Below are 21,976 nucleotides of genomic sequence, written 5' to 3' on the forward strand. Positions count from 1 at the left end.
GTTATGGCGGAAATACAACACTACTTTCGAAACAAACATGGCCGCATGGCCCGGTGACAGCATCGCATTCGATAACCGTACTCAAAACAATAAATTAACAAGTTTTATAAACGTAGAATTTAATTTAAGTAACAATAATGGTAGCTACGCGTGTGAAGTGCCAGAGTTAAAATACGATAAAGTGATTCAAAACAATGTGGCATCCGAAAGCGCAATAGTTTCCAAGGACGGGAATTCGGAGAAATATGATAGATTGTTACCGTAAGTTATTTTATAAACTTTATTAAGAGCCGTTCGAATGTCTTCCCATAATAAGATTGATTTCTACCGCTTTGCCGCCTTTTGTTTGAGTGCCTCATTATTCAATCAGCTGTTTGTCAATATGTGTTCGTCTCGCTCGCACTCGTACGTTTGCGTATATCTAACCTTTTTCGACAATTTCAATTTTGGGCATGCTATTTTGGTCCATTACCATCTACATGATACTAATATCCTAAAGTGTTGTATGAGTTAGAGACTTGTAATATTGGGCTTGTTAGCATACAATTCAGGGTTCTAACTATTAAAATTTGTTAGTTAGCTATTTTCACCTAAAACTTTGTTTTTACAACTGAATTGATACTCTTAGCCACAAATACTGATAAAATAATTATCCTTGTGGTTTGTACTTGTAGATAATGTGGTGAAATGCAGCTTTTTACAACAAAATAACTGATCTAAAGCATATACTTGTATTGTACCTTCATGATTTATTTATTGTTAAAATTGACTGTCAGTTGCAGTCTTTAAACTTTAAAAACAATTAATACTTGAAACTAAACAAATGACTGATCAATGAATTTGATGAATGCAATAAGTAAAGTATTGGTTGCTGATATTGTAAGATAAAAATTGAAATGTACTAGCAGATACTCACACAGATATCTTAATATAGGCCATTTGTTCATTGCTCCTAAGCATATTATAGGGAACTTATGATATGGATGTACATAAAAAGAAATTCATATAAGGATACAACCTTGCCAAACAAAATTGACCTTGAAACCTTGATTGATTGAAATTTAAAGGCACAAATTATGTGACAATGACCTATGCGTAACATTTAAAAATATGTATTACCTAACAGGGCCATAAAAATACCAACTGTACTTTATGTTAACACATATTTCTTTTTTTATTGCCTGTGTAAATTGTTTGGATGAACAAAACTTTATACTTAAAATTTGAAATAAAAGTAGTTCTGTTCAGATGGCAACAATATAGTGTATTTTGCCATTCTGAGAATTATTTGATTTTATTGAAGGGAGTTAAAAGTATGACATACCTTTTAAAAACGCTTAAAGGGAGTTAGCTTTATTGTTTGGCAAGTTGTGTATTTATTGGCCAGGGACAGTCAATTGAACTAGTAAAGGCTGTCCTAGTACAGTCATCATCAAATATTATGACAACCAGTTTGGCCTAGCGCATAGTGACCCTGCAGCTATGCTGCGGTCCCAGGTTTGAAACCCGGAAAGGGCATTTATTTGTGTGATGAACACAGATATTTGTTCCTCTGTCATGGATGTTATCTATGTATTTAAGTATGTATTTATGTATGTAAGTAAGTATATCGTCGCCTAGCACCCATAGTACAAAATTTGCTTAAATTGGGGCTAGGTTGATCTAGTGCAGCCTTTCTCTCTCTGGGGGTTCCGTGTGAATTTTGGTTGTCTGATATGCGACTTCAACTCTCTTCCATAAAACCAAAGATTCCCCAATTGTAAAAATAAAAACAGTTTCATGTAATACCTCACATTAGAATCTAATGATTAGACTTTACTATGTATTATGTTTAAGACTTATTAAAAGATTTATTTAATTTAAGGGTTCCAAATATTCTGCTTTCCAAAAGGGTTCCATGGGAAAATAAGTTTGAGAACCACTGATCTAGTGTAAGGGTCCTCCAATAAGCTACTTGCCTCCTAGTCAAATCAGCTTCTTTTTAAGAACTGTCAAAACGAATTTGAATGACTTGCTAATATGGAATTTATATGAAATCAAATTGAGTGACGTCACGGTCAAGTGAGTTACTTTGTATACTGGGTGGCCCATTCAAATCGGTCAGTATGGGAAAGTCTGAAACTAACATACGAAGATTTGTTCTTAGGAACCATGTCACCGATTTTGATAAAAAGAAAAACTGCATTCATACAATTAAAAAAAAAAAGTGTACCCAGCTGGGGAATCGAACCCGGTTGTTTTGAAAAAATAAACTACTTCTATTCAGAAACTAACTATTTCTATTCAGATATCGTTTGTGTAGGTCTTAAGCAGTAAATATCTCTAAGAAACATAATGTCTAAAATGAATAAAATGCATTTTTTTTCCCATACTTTAATTTATCATAGTAGGTGTTCAAAGTGACCACCGTCTTTTTCAATACAATATTCAACTTTAATGAATACTCTGTAATGTTGACATGTAAAAGTGCCCCCGTGGCCTATTTGCTGAATAAATGATTTTGTTTTGTTTTGTCAACACGTCTAGGTAACGATCTTAAGGTCTTCAACGGTGTTATAGCTATTTTTGTACACTGTTGTAAAGATGAAGTGAACTTGCTGAATATTGTAACGGTGGTCACTTTTAACACCTACTATGATAAATTAAAGTATGTGAAAAAAATGCATTTTATTCATTTTAGACATTATGTTTCTTAGAGATATTTACTGCTTAAGACCTACAAACGATATCTGAATAGAAATAGTGTAAGTTTATTTTTTCAAAACAACCGGGTTCGATTCCCCAGCTGGTTACACTTTTTTTTTTAATTGTATGAATGCAGTTTTTCTTTTTATCAAAATCGGTGACATGGTTCCTAAGAACAAATCTTCGTATGTCTTATAGTTTCAGACTTTCCCATACTGACCGATTTGAATGGGCCACCCTGTATTTCTACCTGACTTATTAAATAGATATTGGATTTAAAAATAACTTCTGTCCATGTTTTTCTTATAATTATCTGATGCTTTATTTCGTGCATGGTATAATATATTTTATTTTAATTACAGTCAAGTTCCCTATATTAAAAAATATTGGATCTGCCAATGCTCACAAATATCGGAACACGCCTCTATTGTCAAGACAGTAGAGTGCATATTTGAGTAGTTTTTGTAGTCTAATTTTATCTTCATGCTACTCATGCTGACGAAGTGGTCTCTTCGTGCATTTTTATATTTTATTTTGTATACAATAACAATACAGTTTATCATGACATGTAAATCATGTCTACACCTGCCAGAGTTGTGGTCGTGTTTGCCGCTCCCGTATTGGCTTACACAGCCACGAAAAACGTTGTTGCCCTACCTGAAACTGCTTGAATAGTCTGTTAGAGACTTGAAGGCCGATGATGATGAAATCATGTAATCAGCTTCCTACTGAAATTGCCATACTGCGATCAAATGCTGCGAGTAGCCTTGCGGCGTCTACTCAGGACACTTTTATGAGCTTCAATTGTTTGACATGCACCGCATGCACGCTGCACGCTCCGCCCCTGCTGCACGCCCAATAGTAGCGTGCACTCAGGCCTTAACACTAATCAGAGCCGAATTTAGGGCGAGTCGGGGACCATGCCCCGGGCGTCAAATTCGAACTTCGACAAATACAAAGGACGGCAAATTCGTAATTTCTTAGTCCCCTCCTCAAGGGGGCGCTCGAAAAGTCTAGAACTATACTGCATAGTCTTAGTTTTAGTGCTAGTTCCACGCTAGTTCAGACACAGCGGAAACCGCGCGGAATTGAACTAGCACTTAATGTGTAAATTTTCTCATAGATAATAATCAGGCCTCGGATTATTTTTCGCACGGTAAGATGAAAGAAAACTATGGAGTCGATATTAAAACTAAACTTTAATTCATATTCATACTCATACTCACTAATTTTCTTAGTCCCGTAATACTTTTGTCCCTTGTGCAGGTTGACAGATCGAAAATGTTAATCGAAAATTAATCTTACTGAATGTAATTAAAATTATTTATGTGGTGTGATTTGAGAAGCCTTTTGCTTGGTGAAGGGTTACATTTACCCTGTAACTATATCAAATTAGTTACTATTTTGTTTGGTTCAGACTACTTTGTTGCGGTAAACGTAATGCTAAGTACTAGTAACACATTTCTCATGATCGTATTTTAGATCTTTGTAAGGTTCTATCCAGTATAAAATTGCAGAAACTTGCGGATCAGACATAATTGTTTACGTAATTATTGCACGCACCGATTGCAATAAATAATTAAGTGACACATCGCGTCGTGAATGATTGACATGACATTGACATGCAAATGATTTTTGATAAATCAGCTAGTACTTAGCATTACGTTTACCGCAACAAAGTAGTCTGAACCAAACAAAATAGTAACTAATTTGATATAGTTACAGGGTAAATGTAACCCTTTACCAAGCAAAAGGCTTCCCAAATCACACCACATAAATAATTTTAATTACATTCAGTAAGATTAATTTTCGATTAACATTTTCGATCTGTCAACCTGCACAAGGGACAAAAGTATTACGGGACTAAGATAATTATTGAGTATGAGTATGAATATGAATTAAAGTTTAGTTTTAATATCGACTCCATAGTTTTCTTTCATCTTACCATGCGAAAAATAATCCGAGGCCTGATAATAATATTAACCATTTTGTCTTCACAGCCAGAATGAGACGGAGAAAAAAGTCGAAATGGACCCGGATAAGAAGAGGAAATCAGACGACGCTCGATACAAGTGCGAATACGATGGCTGCGAGCGGACTTACAGCACCGTCGGGAATTTGCGCACGCACATGAAAACGCACAAAGGTAAACCTGTAACTTTTTTAGGGTATCGAAGGCAAAAAAACATACTAACCGGCACCAAACGGGCTGAAAATCTGTTAACAAATGGGAGTGTGACGCTCTTTACTTGCAGCCTGCATAAAATCCCTAAAAAAGTACTTATTTACCCTACAGCTCTATAAATGAGCCATTTTTTCAAAGCCCACTTTTTTTCGATTTATAAATTTTTAATTTATGTGGATTCCACTTACAATCGCGAGCTCTTTCAGTCCTAATAGGAGAAAAAAAGTGTCCCAAGGTTTTTTCCCATTCTGTTACCATTTTTTCATACATTAACGGAATGGAAGGTTTGAAAAATGTATGAAAATCTTGGGACATTTTTTTTTCTCCTATCAAGATCGAAAGACCGCGCGATTCTGAGTATGAATAGCGTACAAAATACCTATGTTAAAAAATATGGGATGGCCAACTTTGAAAAAAAAACGGTCATACTAACGAGCGATTTCTCATACATAAAATGCGGCTCGGTGCTCATAGATGTGACTTCACCGTAATGCTCACTCCAGACACGCGGTTTTCATACCAATACAATAAACTTATTATCTTAATACATAAATAGGCTACTTCTAGCGGCAAGTAGCGATGTAGCAGCACTGTCGGCATAGTTGAAGTGACGATCGTTCACGCTCCGTAGCCGATCATAGGCGCATATTTAGTTAACTTTGTCTATCGCTTTTCCGTATTGGCACGGCAGACACGTTCGCGATCGCGACATCTAGTGTCAAGTAGCCGTACTGATTAACATAGTAGCCATATTTGGTCGGAACAACTCTTAAAGTAAGGCTAAACCCCAAAATCCAAAAAAAAATTGATTTGGCGACGCAGGAAATCGGGGAGTTGAGTTGAGACCCGTGGTTTTTTTAAGTAACAGGCATTGAAACAACTCAGTATTTTTATTCTATTTTTGGTCTCTGCGGAGATATGAGAGGTGACAAAATGTCACATTGTTTATGAATTACATTGTTTTGAATAAGATAATTTTATTATGCTAACAGCGCCGTGAGTGGGCATCAGAGATGCGATTTATTTGAAACACTTCTATTTAAAATGCAAATACAAAATGCAAAATACCTATTTTGTATTTTGCATTTAAATGCCTTTTAGTAAAAAACATTTTGTATTTTATTTGAAATACTTTTTGAGATGTATTTTGCATTTTGAATATGCATTTCAAAATGCAAAATACTTTATATTATTATGATTAAGTTTAGCCAACATTACCAGTCAAACAAAATGTGAACAAATGACGCTTGTATTGCCGAATTTGACCGATAGAGGCGCCTGCTAGCCATACGCGCCTGACTGACTAGTGTCAATTTGACACTGTCAATGTCAAACGAAAACGAATATTATCTATGGAAAGCGACGCCACTGACGCCGACGATTTAAGGCGATATATTTCCGTAGACGCTGCGCGCACTCGTTTTTTGAAGCCGTTAAAAACATAGGAAATCGCAATGGAAAAATCTGAAAACGATATATGTTAAATTTCAGGATCTGGTGAGTATGTTATGGAGTTGAACAACATGAATGTTACAACTTCGCTCGATAGAAAATGACTCCAAAGTTACATCTTCTTTTAACAATAAATCGTTCCCATAGCTAGGATAAAAACTTTTTTGACTTGTTTTTTACTTCAATATATAGCTAATAAGATTATCTAGACGAATCTGATGAGTTTGTGCCGGTAGCGTCATTAAAATAATATAATATTTACCAAATACTACCAAATCCGCAACGGAAAGATGGAACAACTATGAACCCAATTTTAAGACCTGTTACTAATCCTGTTTTTGCAAAAAAAAAAATTTTTCAAAAATTTTTTGAAATTCAAAACATTTTCGATGGCACTTATGGCCTCTTCAGTCGCGCGGCGGCGCTTTCAGAGGACGGACCTGTGTCATTTTTCTCCGCGTGGTCACGTGTCATTGAAACAATGGGAAACAAAGCTTTGAGGAGGCAGAAAAAATAATTGCGTGCTAGAAAACAAATAAATAAAGAAAATTCTAATCAAAGACTGTGAAAAGGGAGGAAAATGATAATTTATATATACTCGTAAATATTTCATTTTCATATGATAATGTTATCAAGTGACATTTATGATATCTTTACATCATAGATTAATGAAACCCCTAGATGACGCGTCTGTGACGTCATTACAGCACAACTTTTCTACTTGGAAAATATATGACTGATGTCCAGCTAGTGAAGAAACTTAAGTATAATTTTCATAAAAATATTGAGTAGTTCGAAAGAAAAGGCGGCGGTAGCTACAGTACTGATTGAAGATCAGGTAGGGTAGGTATTTCTGTCTTTCAAATTTTGGTATAAGGTTAATTAGATCGTGCTACCCTCAGTCTATATTTTTCCTGTGTCTATGCTATGCCAAACATGTGGCCAGCTACAGAAATTTTGTTTGACAACTGTCGACATTTTTCCACAATAGTTAAGAGATTTCAGTATTTTAACTTCTCAATAAATTTTGATGATAGTCCATAATCATACATTGATAAAGCTGGACAATTTTTTTTATTTTTATTTGTTGGGTTATGATTACGGTACTTTATATTTACAGATATTTGTCTAATTTGCAAGATTATATAAATCCTTCAACAAGCTGTCTGACTCCTTTGACAACAGTTGATACTTGATATGAATATACTTAAGAATTCAAGGTAGGCATAGAATGGTATTGATACTTTATCTTGTGCTGGGTTGTATTTTATTTGGAGGTACGGGAGTGGCGGTAGTGCCCTTGCCAACACGAGTCAATCGAAGAGAAAAGCTGTTTTCTTGAAGCATTTTGTCGGTCTTCTGAATCCTCGAATTTTGGGTCTGGTTTAAACCAGATAAATATAATTGTCAGGATATGATATCAATAGCAACTTTATTAAATAGACAAAGTTTCACTTGCATAGTTTTCATACTTTAGATTTTATTCATATCTTAATATAAATAGCATAGATTTCGTCAGTGACTGGATGAGTGATTTCATCATGTTTGAATGATGGTCATCAAAATATACAAGTAAGTAACCTGCTATTAGTAGTTTCATAAATAACAATAATACAATTCGAAACTTTGGCATGTATACAGCTTAAGAGCTTTCAATATGAAAATGAAAAAAGCGTTATTTATTCACGACTGACAAATTTAATGTGTATTTTTAAACAACACTGACATGCCATAATAATCTTTTTACATAAAGTCTATGGTCAAAGAAGCTGACGGTTACTGTGTTCTGTTAACAATATGTTAATAAGAAAAAACTTCTACATGAAGTAGAAAACTCGGCGAGATGTTAATCTTTCCCCTCCTCCCTTCAGTTTTTCATAATTATATTCATTTTCAGTTTTTTTATATATTCAGGAAAACCGTAAAAGCTACAGTTATGATATTTAGGGGAAGTAGGTATATTTCCATAAAATTCTCTACACACATCTTTGCAGGTAAATAGTTGTAACTCGTAATTTTCAAATTGTGCTCCTATTTACTATGGGACTAATGCTGAAAACGCAAAAAAAAATATCTTTGACTGTCATGAACAGCTCATTTCTATGGAACATCCAATTTTTTTCGTGGTTTCAGCATTGGACCCTTAATAAAAGTTGTTCATAATGACCTCATAAGTCACTATGCAAAGTTTGAATGATGGCAGTTGGAGAATCCGAAAAAATCGATAAAATTGATTGTAGTTTAGGTACGTCACCAAACACACTGTAACTATAAATCATTAGTATTACTTACACAAATGATGAAACCTGATAAAGAAAATAAAGGCAGTAATCGGGCGGTGATCAGGCGATAGGTACAGCTACTCATTTGCCTCCTATTTCATGAAAAAGCCGCGCGGGCGGGGCTGCCCGGTCACCGCGCACCTCACCCCCTTGGATTGGTTAGTTTGACAGATCATCTCGCCTTAACGGATGTATTGTTTGCTGGACTGCTGGTGCTGAGCGCTAATGACTGATTTTGATTTAATTACCTACCTACTTTTAAGTGTTGAGTTATTATTCCTATTGTAAAAATCCTAAGCTATAGAATGAAAATAAATAAAGAGCATTTAGGTGATACAGGTGTGAAATATAAGAACTAGATGCACAATCAACAAAATGGAGCCATGGCTCTCTTTTCGTTAGTCTAGTTTTTTTACATTATTTAAGTGAGTAGCCTGTGTGGTGACGGGTAAAGAATTTCACCACCCCCTTTCTTCCCGTGGGTGTCGTAGAAGGCGACTATAGGATATGGGTTAAATTGTGGCGTAGGCGAGAGGCTGGCAACCTGTCACTGCAATGTCACAGTTTCGTTTTCTTTCAACCCCTTATTTGCCAAGAGTGGCACTGAAGCTTCAGTAGTTTCATGTGTTCTGCCTACCCCTTTATGGGATACAGGCGTGATTGTATGTATGTATGTATGTATGTATTTAAGTGAGTAGGTATAATAGGTATTATAGGTATAATAGTACCTAAAAATAGTAGGCGATCAATAAATTCTGTTATGTTATTAATAAATAAAATAACATAACATAATTTTCCCCTCACTAGCTCGGAAACACGTGTTTTGTCCTTTAATACCAGCGGGTAAAAACGAATTTTATCCACTAGTGGGTAAAGTAATTCGACCTTGAATAAAGTCAAATTATCTGCTTTAAAATTGATAAAAGTAGGCTAATCTAGTAATAAAGATGATTTACCACCTGTGGAACTACTGGAAGCAGTGACAAACGCATTTTTTGCGTTGTAGTTTCCTCGCTATAGTGAGGGGAAAAGTTTTGTGTTACACTCGGGTGCAAATGTATTTTACTTCTCGTGTGTTAAAAAACTCGCTAGTTCAGGATTCTATTCTCGAACCACTCGCTTCGCTCGTGGTTCAACTATAGAAACCTTTCACTTGCTCGTTTTTCAATTCCACACTCGACGTTCAAATACAACTTTGCCCCCTTGTATAACAAATAACTATTATTGATTGCCTACTGATAAATATGACCAAAATGTCATTCATTACTTTCATTAGGTGCCATGTTATTAGACGTTTTTGTTCGGCATTGTGACTCTATTTCTCATGATTATTAATACAGAAAATAAATAAAAATATCTGAGATTTGGTCAAAGGGTATTTTATTTTCAAAAAGTATTTTGAAAATACCTATTTGGCATTTAGCATTTGAAATACAAAACTATTTGGTGTGGGCATGTAATGTTTGACATAGGTTGCGCGTTTTACCAGTTATCACCAGTTTCGGTTCATGGCATCTGATTTGGTAAACTGGTAATAATCGGTTTTAGGCCCAAATGTGTTGAGAATTTAATATATGACATGTAATATTTTATATATTTTCTTCGTGTTCTACCAGAGCCACTGACGATTTTACGAAAATCGAATCCAATTTTCAACGATCGATCTATTGCTATAGCAAATTCTTATCATGGTAATTTTCCCGTATGATTAATCTTTGAAGATAATGGTTGTGTTTATTTTTCTATACTATTTTTCATATTATGCGTAATTCAAAATTTCTGGAAGTGTCACCGAACTAATCTAAAATGAAAAATAGTAGGTATAATGCATTTCTTAAAATATTAGTTTATTTTACCTATACTTCATAGATGGAATATTGTTTCTCCTAACATATAAACGTGGTTGACAGGAGTGTACTTTTCTCAACGTTTGAATAATGAGTGTCTGGGGCCTATTGCATAACAATTTACAACTCATATTACAAGCGGTAGTCCCCCTCCAATTCATTTTATAAGAAAGAGAGTTCCACTTGTAATACAAGTTGTAAATTGTTATGCAATAGGCCCCTGGTCTTAGGGCCATTTATGAACTACTAAATTGCCAGATTGTTGATGTGCAACAATGTTTGAATCATGATATTCATGAAAATCATGATTCTCCAGTCTTCATGTCATATTAGAACTTCGTAGCCTTAAAAATACCCAAAACCTTCTACATCTACCATCTTTGATGAAAGTAGGGATACTTTCATCAAAGATGAAAGAAGAATTTCATGAAGATGGTAGCCAGAGGCTAGCATGAGTTTCACGTGACTCAATAGCCACCGCGAAATTTATGTAATGTTTGGTTCTAATAGTAACCATTCGGGAGTGCTGCTAAATGCAATGAATATCATTTTCAGTGTCGTACAGTCTCCTTTTGTCGCCAAATATATCGGAACTGCCAAAACTCTCGCAAATATCAGAATTGTAACGGCACATTATTGTCAAGCGGGTAGACTGTGTTTTGATATTTGTGAGAAATTTTGCAGCTCCAGTATATTGGATTGTACTTTGTACTGTGCGTAAAGAGTGTATTGTAATTTCCAGGTGAATACCGATTCAAATGTTCCATGCCGTCGTGCAACAAGGCGTTCCTCACGTCGTACAGTCTGAAGATACACGTGCGTGCGCACACGCAGGCGAAGCCGTTCGCATGCAACATCAGCGCCTGCAGGAAGGCGTTTAACACTCTGTACAGGTAAGAATATTCCATTATAGTACATTACGATATTTACGATACAAGTGCGGAGAAAAAGAAGTTTGAAACTAGTGCGACACTTGTCAGGTCGACAATTCAGATTGAGGGTCATGTTTTAGTTTATCGCCACTCGTTTCGAACTCCTTTTTCGGCACTTGTATCATAATGTACTATTTGACATTTTTTACTGCCGCCCCATCGCTCTAACTTCGAGTTAGTTTAGGTAATTATTGAGTTATCTCAAGACTAACCCAATGACTAATGAGAATTCTCAAAATAACGAAAATGTACCAGAAGAAAGAAAATTGATGAAATCATCCACACTTAATCACGTTCTTACCATAGTATCACAACAGTATCGGGATAATGACAAAACAACTGTAAATCGCACAAATCACTACATTTTACGTCCATTTGGACCATGGCCAAGCATGCGTACAGTCCAGTTCACAACCACAAACATCTTTAAAAGCCAACATTCCATAAATATATTTACACGCCTCTGAGACGCTAATAGTACCTACCTAATAAGTGTACCCACCCCTAAGAGGCTCTGATTAGTGTTAAGGCCTGAGTGCACGCTCATATTGGGCGTGCAGCGGAGCGGGCCGGCGGCGTGCTTGTCAAACTATTGAAGCTCATATAAGTGTCCTGAGTCGACGCTGCATAGCGTGCACGCGGGCCCCGCTGCACGCCAAGCCGTCCATTCAGGCCTTACACCTTTTAACGGCGGCTTTTAAAAATAAAATATTTCTGAAGGTTTAGACTGGTTAGAAACATGACAAAATGCCAAAAATACGTATACAGTAAGTACTACACCTTAATTACTGGCAATGAGATCGTGTAAACATATTTTGGCACTTCGTATCGATATTCTTACGCCGTGGCTTGCGTGGGCGACGGTCGCGCGATGGTCGCGCGACGGTCGCGCGATGGTCGCGCGACGGCGATGCGACGCATACGAAATCAAACCTTATCGATATGGAAGTAGACGATGCGATGAGACGCGACGGCGACGGTCGCGCGACCGTCGCCCACGCAAGACACGGCGTTAGACGTTACTGTACCTATTTCGCTTTATGTCCTTTGACATACGGATCACAATGCAATGTTATTCATAGTCAAGAAGGTTGATTTATGTCTCAACGATACGAATTTTACTCTGGATTTCATTTCATTTCATTTCATTTCATTTCATTTCATTTCATTTCATTCATTTCATTTCATTTCATTTCATATATAATATCGAATAGATTATATATATGTCTATCCTGTTGACTAACCATTCGAACGAGACAGAATCATATTTTATTTTAGTTTGTGACTCAAATGTTAACGATATGTTTACGTTCTGAATCTTTCTTTGGTATGGGTCAGTTTTTTTTTAATATTCGCTATACAGAGCGGAAATAATATTTTGTGGAAGAAATAGTAGTAGTAGTAGTAAACACTTTATTGTACAGAACAAATTACATGTACAGAGAATAATTAATAATATTTTGTGGAAGGGATCTCTTCCAGCTAACCTTAGAATAACTGAGAGAGGAAAATAGATGGTAGACAAACAACTAGTAGAAATCAAATTAATCGATGGAAATCTGTAAAAGAATCATGGTCTAAAGTCGACGCAAAAGATAAGTGAAGCCTGTTGGTGTAGACATCGTATCGTGGAGTGAAGATATTAAATATAGATGCTGACAAAGTGCCAAAAATATCTATCCACAACCTTAACGTGTAACGTAAGCCAACAAAGTCGCGTATACATTTGACACTGTCCGCATTTATATTGAGTACCTTTGACTGTACAAAGGCGATATTAATCTTTATAGCTTTTGGCAGAGCACATGATATATATACTACAAATACAGAAGACTCACTGCTTTGATGTTCACAAAATGCCGCCTCTCATAATTCTTACTTACATTAACAAACGGACCACACGCGAGCAGCCGACATTCAGTTCTATTGCGCCGCCGGAGGCCGTCACCACTGAAAGAATCGCGGAGTGAGCGGTCCCTACTTTTGATTACATGCATGTCAAGCCTTTTCATTATTTTTTTTAATGGGAAAATATGGCTAATTCGGTGTACATTTCAGATTGCGAGCTCACCAACGTCTGCACAGCGGCGACACGTTCAACTGTCAAGCGGAAGGATGCACGAAGTTTTTCACGACACTCAGCGATTTGAAGAAACACATACGGACGCACACTCAAGAAAGGCCCTACAAGTGAGTTTCAAATATTTAGGGTTGTATTTTTCACACGTCTTTTAAGCACTTCATATGGTGTTTTGTTTTTTGGGGGTTTTCTTTTTCATTCAATATTTCTAGGCTCAGTCAGGCCTTATGGTGTCACATATTTGGTGTCAATTTAGCCTAGTGCAAGTGTGCAGGTGTCGGCAAATTGTTGATTTTAATCCGCATGAAGATGTTTAGGAAGAACGCTTAAGAAATGTTGTCATTCAAATAGTATTTGTGTCTCTTGAATAGTTGGATATTTTTTTTAACTTGGTAAATTGACAAGTTAGGGTTTCCCCAAATCTATCGACGCGGAATCGGTTCTAGTCGACTAAACATCACTCGTTATTTTGAATTAACACTAGAATAAGTCTTTCAATTTCATTTAAGGTTAAAAAAGAGTGCTTCATTTCGCCATTAAACGTAAGTTTGGCGAAAACATTAGAAACTGTACATATGTTTTCAATAAAAAAAAAAGATGTTTACGCGTCATCGGCACTGAACGCAATGGGTACGCAAGTTCAATCGTTTATAATAACGAGCAAATTTTGGTCAACGAAAATCGACTCCGCGCCAGTAGGTTTGGGGAGACCCTTAGCTAGTAAAGTGTCATCATACCCGAGTAACATGGTTGCAGATGCGTGCGAGACGGCTGCGGCAAGTCGTTCACGGCGTCGCACCACCTCAAGGCGCACGCGCGCACGCACGCGCGCCCGCCCGCGCCCGCGCCGCGCCCGGCGCAGGTGATGCACTCTTATAACCACTCCTCTCGCCACACAAGTGTTTGTTCTTTATGTTCCCCGCTTGCCGAACATAAGGATGCTTTCTTATTTACTTGCCAAAATATGTATTCTATGTTGCTATTCACTGGAGCGGTAACTTCGTTTAGCGCGACGGCCTGAAATATGACGTTTAAAAATGAAACCGACTGCCACCATCTATAATAAACAGTGATCGGACTCATGGCGTCATTTCTAACAAAATAAGGTTCGTTATTCTGAAAAGGTCATACAGATGTCGCCCAATTGTCCGATCTCCTATAATAGAGTCAGCTTCACTGACCTTTCCTAGAAATAATAGTATGTATTCCAATTCGACCCGATGCTGTCGATTTTCATAGCGACTTCCGATATGCTACAACAAAAGGTTGGAACAATTTACCGCCACCCATAAAAAACTACCAAACGTTTCCTAAAAATTGTATTACCTTGTTTTCAATGAAAATTTGTAATAAACTATTTATCCACAGATTGCTACGGAGCCATTTCCAGAATTTCCCGCTAAACCGCAAACGACTACCGATGCTATGAACTGGGAAGGCCTCCTCGAATCCTTCGGCAAAATCACCACCGAATCCAACTCTACCGACGGCAGCCTCGAAGATATCAACACGGTCGACCCTCTCACGACCACTAGTGTAGATATAACTGACTTACTATTTGACAACGCCAACCCTAACACTTTAGATTACGAACTTAACTTACAATTTGACAAAAAGAAGGAAAACTCCTGGACTAATCTACAACCTACGCTCATTGATGGAAGAATTGACGGCAAAAGAAAAGCTATGCAACTTGCTTTAGCGAACGAAATCGAAGTACAAGCCCCATGGGTCGATGTGAGCGCTTTGGCAGCATCCATTTCAGAAACTCCAGTTAGCATTAAAGAAAAAACTCCTGAAAGCATCTTCACTATGGCAACTTTTGTACCAACTCATATGCAGAGTTATATTGACTTGAATCCTGAAACTGCTAATGTGATCACTCAAAGTGCCTTTGATTTAGCTTCACCTAACATTTTGGATGTAGCTGACAAAGTATTTAATGATAGCGAGCTAGTTTCCAATCTATCTTCGACCAAAATTGAAGAAGACATTGAACATTTCTTAAAAACTGATGACAGATCTTTAAATACTCCACCACCTTGCAGAGTTCATCAGAATATCGAAATAAATCCAGCCAATTCAGTACTCTTCAATTCTGATTTAGATCTGGAAGACACTTTGCTATTTGACAATGAGCCTTTATCAGACATGTATGTTGTAAGAACTGAGAACATATTCGGGAAAGAGATAGCAAAACGAAATGCATTGGCACAGTTAGCAGCAGACGCAGGAATTTGCAATTGTATGACATGCGAGTGTGATCCTACATCTGGAGAATGTAGGGGCGACTGTCAAAGCAAGGAACCAGAGCCAAAACCACCAGAAAAAGGTAAATGCCCAGTAGACACGTGTGATTGTGATGAAGATTGCCAATGTGATCATGAAGCTATGAAATGTGCCGTTGGCTGCGGTAAAGCTACTGACACAAACCATAATACCTTCTTAGACTACCATCGGAGACACAAACTCACAAGTTTGGAAGAACTGGGAGTGTACACTGTTCACGAAGAAGATATACCAACATCAACATTTGTTGAGCAATTATCTTGTTCTTGTGAAGAACCTACTTCTTCCGTTAATAAGGAATCTGAAGGCTTTTCAGAAAGTAGCAATTGGGAAACTGGATGTCAAGGGAAAAAATCTACTTGCCAAGATAACAAAGAATTTACTTGCCACGGTAAAAAAGAATCTACATGCAAAGCAAAGAAAGATACTACTTGCCAAGGTAAGAAAGAATCCACTTGCGAAAGCAAGACAGAATCTGCTTGTCAAGGCAAGAAAGAATCTACTTGCCAGGGTAAGAAAGATTCTAATATTAAAAGTAAATGTTCTTGTGTCAAAGAATCTTCAAAAGGCAAATGTTGTTCAGAAGATTCCAAGGATAAGTGTTGTGTTACAATATGTATTAAGAAGTTAGAAGCATTCAAGCAGTTTTTGTCAGACCATGAACTTTTGGGTGCTTTGAAAGCACATAATTTGGATTTGACTTCAATGTGATGCATTTAATTATACATTGTTACCAGTTCGTGCCATTGACGATCAGTCCACAGGACGGTAAAGGTTTCCCCAAACCTGTCGACGCAGAATCGGCTCTATCGCTGAACGCATCCGTACGCATGTTCATACTAAGGGGCGATTTCGGCGAAAGCCGTTTTGCGTCGATAGGTTTGGAGAAACCCTAAGGGACAGTCAGTTAGAAGCAAGCCTCGGAAGAATGCTCTTGGCTTCACTGAACAAAATTTATCCTGTTCCTTAACTTAGACTTCCTATTTAAATATGCCCGATAACGGCTTTACACTGTATGAACAAATTCGAATCATGTATCCAAATTAACAATAGGGATGACGACTACATAAAAAAATGGCATTCTGTTTAGTCCGTCAGTTAGATCGTCCAAGAATACTGAACACATATTTTTCGCTTTTTCTAATTAATGAAAAAATACAAAGATATAGAGCATCAAAGTTCCGGAGTAGGGGGCTTGTGAAGTCACTTCTAAGTAAAAATTGTACCTAGGCGTGACGTCACGCGAAACATCAACTGTACCGTCGTCATTTTTCGTTTAGAAGAAAAAAGAAAAAATACGTGTCTAAAATTATTTGATAATCTAAATGACGGACTAATTAGTTTTTTTAGTCGTCTCGCTTATTATGATTGCAAAAGGACAGGTGTTTTCCCAAAGCCTTGGTTAGAAATAAATGGTGAATTGATCGCCAGTGGGCTCCTTTTCAGTTATTATTGCTTACGTTTAACAATGCAATATATATTTTAGGTAAAACTATGCTTTTTTAACCATCATCCCGCAAATAGGGTCATACACTATCATTGTAACTGGTATTTACTTTTGGTAGAATAAAATCGTAATTTTAGGCCAATATTATTGGCCTAAAATTACGATTTTATTAATTTTTATTATTTAAATATGTTTATTTTTCGATGTGTATTGGCCTTAGTATTGTATGACTTGTTAGAAAAAAAAACTGTGGTTTTTATACATGAATGGTGTGATATTAAGTGCAATAATATCCAAAGATGCCTTGTCAAAGTCCTTAATAAATATGTATCTATTATATGAATGCCAAATACGTGCCCTTAATATATATTTATAGTACACAATATATTATTGTATAATATATTATTTGTACCTAGTTTTTTATGACATATATAAATATTTGTACTCAATATATGCCACAAAATGGTGCCTTCTAAATGTTGTTACTGTACTTAATTGTTGTGTATAAAAATATACTGTGTTGGATTTATGAGATTTTAATAATTTAAGTTTAACAAGCAATAATAATGCCATAACTCTAGTCTGTGTAGCAAATAAACGCTTTTTAGAAATATGTGTTTTATTTACGAATAAAGAAGTACAAAGTTACAACTACAATATATTTATAATAAAACTTAAGAGATCAAATAAATATGAGATTCACTATGTTCTTTTTCTAGTAAATACTATTGTACTGTACTTTAAGTCAACATTATGAAATGACATTAAATATCTCACATCACAAAACTTGTAATACTTAATGTATAAGATGCACACATTTTTGCACCCACTAGCCAGTTTTGCTTTGACTGGAGATTTAAATTCCATTTATTTCACATATAAGCTTAGTGTAATACAACCAAAACAGTTATATGGCAACACACATGCTAATAAACAGAACAAAAAATATCATATTAAAATCAAGACACGAAACAAAATCGGAGATGCCGCTAAAGAAAATTATTTTTGTTTCCATACTTCTTACACTGGAAGACTTACATATTTACTTAAAAAATGGATGCCAAATAGTGTGCCAAAACTATTTATAACAACTTTTTCAATTACGTTTAAATACAATATAACTTACATAACAAATATATCTTTCTACACAATACTATGACAACAAACATACTTCATAAAAATTAATTCTAAAGGAAATATGTACATATACATATTGTAATGTTTAACAATTTTTTTGATAATACTTCAATTTAATTCTTGTACAGTATTGTAACATGTGATGTGTAATGTAATATAAAATTAGAGACCAAGTATTGATTGTCTGCATTTAACTTGTGCAGAATAATAAAGGAAAGAAAAACCTAAAAAGCAATATTTATTCTTAATTATTTAGTTAATGTTATGTAAAATGAATAAAATTACCCTTGATTGGCATCTGAGCAAAGTTCACGAGTGCCCATCGGGGGTCTTGGTTGTGATATTGTTAATATTGCATGTTGCTACTTTGTCCCACTATGCCACCTTACTGCCACCAGCCAATATGCACCAGTTCATTTTAATTTTTTGTTTCTTTGTATATAATTTGGACATCTGTCACTGAAGAGAGGTACTGGAAATTAGAACAAATCTCCTTATATATAAGCTCATCTAAACAAATGGAGAAACTGTCCAACATTTGGTGCATCACATAAGTAGTTGCTTACTCTAATTGGTGTTTATCTCTCACGCTCCGGATAGGGTGAGCATTTTGCCTTATAATATGTCGTAAGGCATGTAAAATAAAATAAATTAAAAAATAATTGTTGAAATCGGATTACGAATGTCAGCGTAATTGGTGAGCATACATAAAAAAAAAACCATTGAACCTCCTCCTGGCTAAATAGTCAACTGAGTTGATTACATAGCTCACCCTGTCTAACTTCTGGTGATCATAATGGGGCATATTTGTATTACAATATGATGGATCTACATAATATCTAACAATGTTGCACTTATGGAATGTAAAGTAGCTGGGTCTATATTATACTAGTACAGTAGGGCCTTGATAATCTGTCATGGTAATCCAAAGAACAGTTAGTAAAATGAACAAAAGGTAATAAATGACTGAAGTCAGTCATTTGTTACTTTCTTTACTAAGAAAAATCATGAAGAAAAACTGCTAGTAAAAAGTAGTGAAGTTCGGTTTATCAAGGCTCCACTGTATTTTTATGTTAATAGTACTAAGCAATAGCTACAAACTAAGTAACTTTTAAGCATTATACCTAAACTAGCGTCGCTTCTTCTTGTCTTGACGTCGTGCGCGATTCGCTCGGTGCCCTGGTGAAGACTGTTCGGAGCTGCACTCATCACTGTCTGTGTATGGCTGTAAAGAAAATGCCTAAAATTAGATTAATGTGGACAAAAACAACAATTACTGCCCTATATATCTCTATGATAGAGCTCTAGGATATAGAATTATCAATATTCATTTGGAATGGGAACACAGTATGGGAACTTCTGCCTTGAACTTTTTTATGTTAGTGGGTGAGTAGTTTACACCTAAGACTGTAATAACTTTATTCCATTTTTTAATTAGCATTTTTTGAATATAGAGTCATCTTAGAAAACGAACCTTAAGGCAGTCTTAAGGGATAGCCTTCAGCATTACATTTCTTACCTTTTCATAAACAATCGGCTCACACTGTTCGTCGGTCAAAGTAACACAGGCCAGTAGACACATCAACTGAAAAGCTGCACCAAGGTACAAGCCATATCTTATCATCGTACTCATCAAATCTTCAGCAAAAATCTCGCTTGGTATCATCGTGGATTCTTAATGAAACGATCAATAAAAACAAACTGTCGAAATCGCACGAAGTGCCTTAGGCACTTGAGGGGAAATTCAGGTTCCTGATTAGTATAACTATCTTCAGAGAGATAATCAAATCAATTTTATTTTTGATTCGCTGTTTTGTTTTTTCTGCTCGCAAATTATTATTTTACGAATTTGACATTGATTAACCGGGACAATGGCGGATATCCGCAGTGTTGCCGTTTCAAACGAAAATAGTAAATAGTGTTGTCAACCGGTAAACCGGTAAATTAAGCTTGATAAGTCGATCTAAAGTCTGTCATGTTGTTTCCGCCACTATAAAAAACCGGCCAAGTGCGAGTCGGACTCGCCCACCGAGGGTTCCGTACAAACTTTCTTTCAAACTACCTAGTAAAAATAATCTCATATTTTCATATAACTCTAATGACTTGACTAGAAGACAAAAGTATAGGCACTAATGAGTATTATAGTGTATAGCGCCATCTCCCGGTCAATTTGCTAACTAATTTGCGCGACCTGGTTTTTCAGGGATAATTCTTTATAATGTTAACCGATTTAAACAGTTTTTACTTTATTGGACAGAAGATGGTTTACGTAACATCTCGTATTAATTTGAAGTACAATATACATCCGCAAGGGTGGGTAAATTGAAAGTAAAAATCTGAAAAGTTTTTTGTGAATTAAAAAAAAAAAGTATTCAAAATACAAACACGATTATATTTTTCCTGTAATATATAGCATAAAACCAATGTTTACTAAAATTTTCATAATTTTTCGTTGGTAAATTTCGGAGATAAGGGGGGGGGAACGGTATTTTTTTTTACATTTTCCTTCAAAATTCTTTTTTTTTCCACAACAAAAAAATTATAAAAAATAGCTTATTTACGTTCAATTTGAGCTCTTTCCAACGATACCCCACTTGACCTAGTAACTTGAAATTTACAGTTTGCCCCCCTTTCATTTTGGCCATTTTCTACAATTAAAATTAATATATTTAAAAAAATTATACTTTCTATTTGTAGAGGTTTACAATGTTCATAAGTATTCCAAATTTCAAGTTGATAGCATTAGTAGTTCTCGAGATATTTAGGAATGTGACAGACGGACAGAGTCGCACCATAAGGATTCCTGTTGTACCTTTTTGGTACGGAACCCTAAAAAGCGGCAAATTTGAAAATATAGGATCTAATATGACTACAGTGACCTGTAAATTTTTTATTTACAGTCTTTTTCTACCGTTAGTAGGTAAGATAAATTATATTTTTGTGCCTGATCAATGTAATCACTGACAAATCAAAGAAAGTAATATTTTACACGTAATACAAAAACAAAAAAAAATTACAAAAATCAAAGAAAGTAATATTTTACACGTAATACAAAAACAAAAAAAAAGCCAAAAAACAAAAACTTAATTTCTGGCCGGGATTCGAAACCCTGACACCTACGATCTATCTGCGTACATTAGACCGACCTCGTACGACTGAGCTAAACGGAATCGATGCGCGCGCGGCGAAATTAACGACCATATTTTATGTTTACTAACGCGAAAGAAAAACTCATGAAAACTCTAAAATTCGCGTTTTCCGGGATCTAAGGCTACGCTAGATCGATTTTTCACCCCCGAAAACCCCCACCTAACAAATTTCAGCGAAATCGTTAGAGCGGTTTCCGAGATCGTCGGTATATATAAATAAATAAATAAATATACAAGAATTGCTCGTTTAAAAGTATAAGATACGATAAGATATACCCGCTTACATTTCATTAAAGTGTCAAAAGGGCCTCTACGCGTTGGCTTCGGCCCCGCGCACGCCTCCCAAAGGTCCGGAACAATGGTGTTCCGGAACAATGGTGTTCCGGACCGGACCAAAGGTCCGGAACACCATTGTTCCGTGATGGGAAAAATATAAAACTAAACATAGTTTTAAAAAAAATTATTTATGTTGCGTTAAAAATATAAATTAA

The 21,976-nt window shown here is 35.9% G+C and overlaps 2 protein-coding genes across 4 annotated transcripts; one reads left to right on the plus strand and one right to left on the minus strand.

Moving 5' to 3' along the window:
* The first annotated feature begins 22 nt into the window (after positions 1 to 22).
* Positions 23 to 16,923, plus strand: LOC125226078. Of its 2 annotated transcripts, none has more exons than XM_048129926.1 (6): positions 23 to 261; positions 4,686 to 4,831; positions 11,194 to 11,344; positions 13,442 to 13,573; positions 14,220 to 14,325; positions 14,832 to 16,923. In XM_048129926.1, the coding sequence occupies exons 1-6, from the start codon at positions 38 to 40 to the stop codon at positions 16,461 to 16,463; spliced, it is 2,391 nt and encodes a 796-aa protein (XP_047985883.1). In that variant the 5' UTR covers positions 23 to 37; the 3' UTR covers positions 16,464 to 16,923. The 2 variants fall into 2 exon arrangements, with proteins under 2 accessions (XP_047985883.1, XP_047985884.1); XM_048129927.1 differs by having other exon boundaries at positions 123 to 261; positions 4,690 to 4,831.
* On the minus strand, positions 14,335 to 20,225 carry LOC125226080 (protein anon-73B1). 2 transcript variants are annotated; one of them, XM_048129931.1, is made up of 3 exons: positions 19,856 to 20,225; positions 19,461 to 19,561; positions 14,335 to 14,480 (listed from the first exon to the last, which is right to left on the minus strand). In XM_048129931.1, the coding sequence occupies exons 1-2, from the start codon at positions 20,000 to 20,002 to the stop codon at positions 19,466 to 19,468; spliced, it is 243 nt and encodes an 80-aa protein (XP_047985888.1). In that variant the 5' UTR covers positions 20,003 to 20,225; the 3' UTR covers positions 14,335 to 14,480; positions 19,461 to 19,465. The 2 variants fall into 2 exon arrangements, with proteins under 2 accessions (XP_047985888.1, XP_047985886.1); XM_048129929.1 differs by lacking the exon at positions 14,335 to 14,480 and having other exon boundaries at positions 17,801 to 19,561; positions 19,856 to 20,223.
* Positions 20,226 to 21,976: the final 1,751 nt, after the last annotated feature.

This window comes from Leguminivora glycinivorella, chromosome 5 (assembly GCF_023078275.1).
Source record: "Leguminivora glycinivorella isolate SPB_JAAS2020 chromosome 5, LegGlyc_1.1, whole genome shotgun sequence".
NCBI lineage: Eukaryota > Metazoa > Arthropoda > Insecta > Lepidoptera > Tortricidae > Leguminivora > Leguminivora glycinivorella.

Coding starts and splice junctions, on each gene's coding strand:
- LOC125226078 (XM_048129926.1), top strand. CDS start 38: ATGGCCGCATGGCCCGGTGACAGCATCGCATTCGATAACCGTACTCAA. Junction 262..4,685: donor AAATATGATAGATTGTTACC/GTAAGTTATTTT, acceptor TTGTCTTCACAG/CCAGAATGAGACGGAGAAAA. Junction 13,574..14,219: donor ACTCAAGAAAGGCCCTACAA/GTGAGTTTCAAA, acceptor ACATGGTTGCAG/ATGCGTGCGAGACGGCTGCG.
- LOC125226080 (XM_048129931.1), bottom strand. CDS start 20,002: ATGATACCAAGCGAGATTTTTGCTGAAGATTTGATGAGTACGATGATA. Junction 19,562..19,855: donor AGCCGATTGTTTATGAAAAG/GTAAGAAATGTA, acceptor TTTTCTTTACAG/CCATACACAGACAGTGATGA.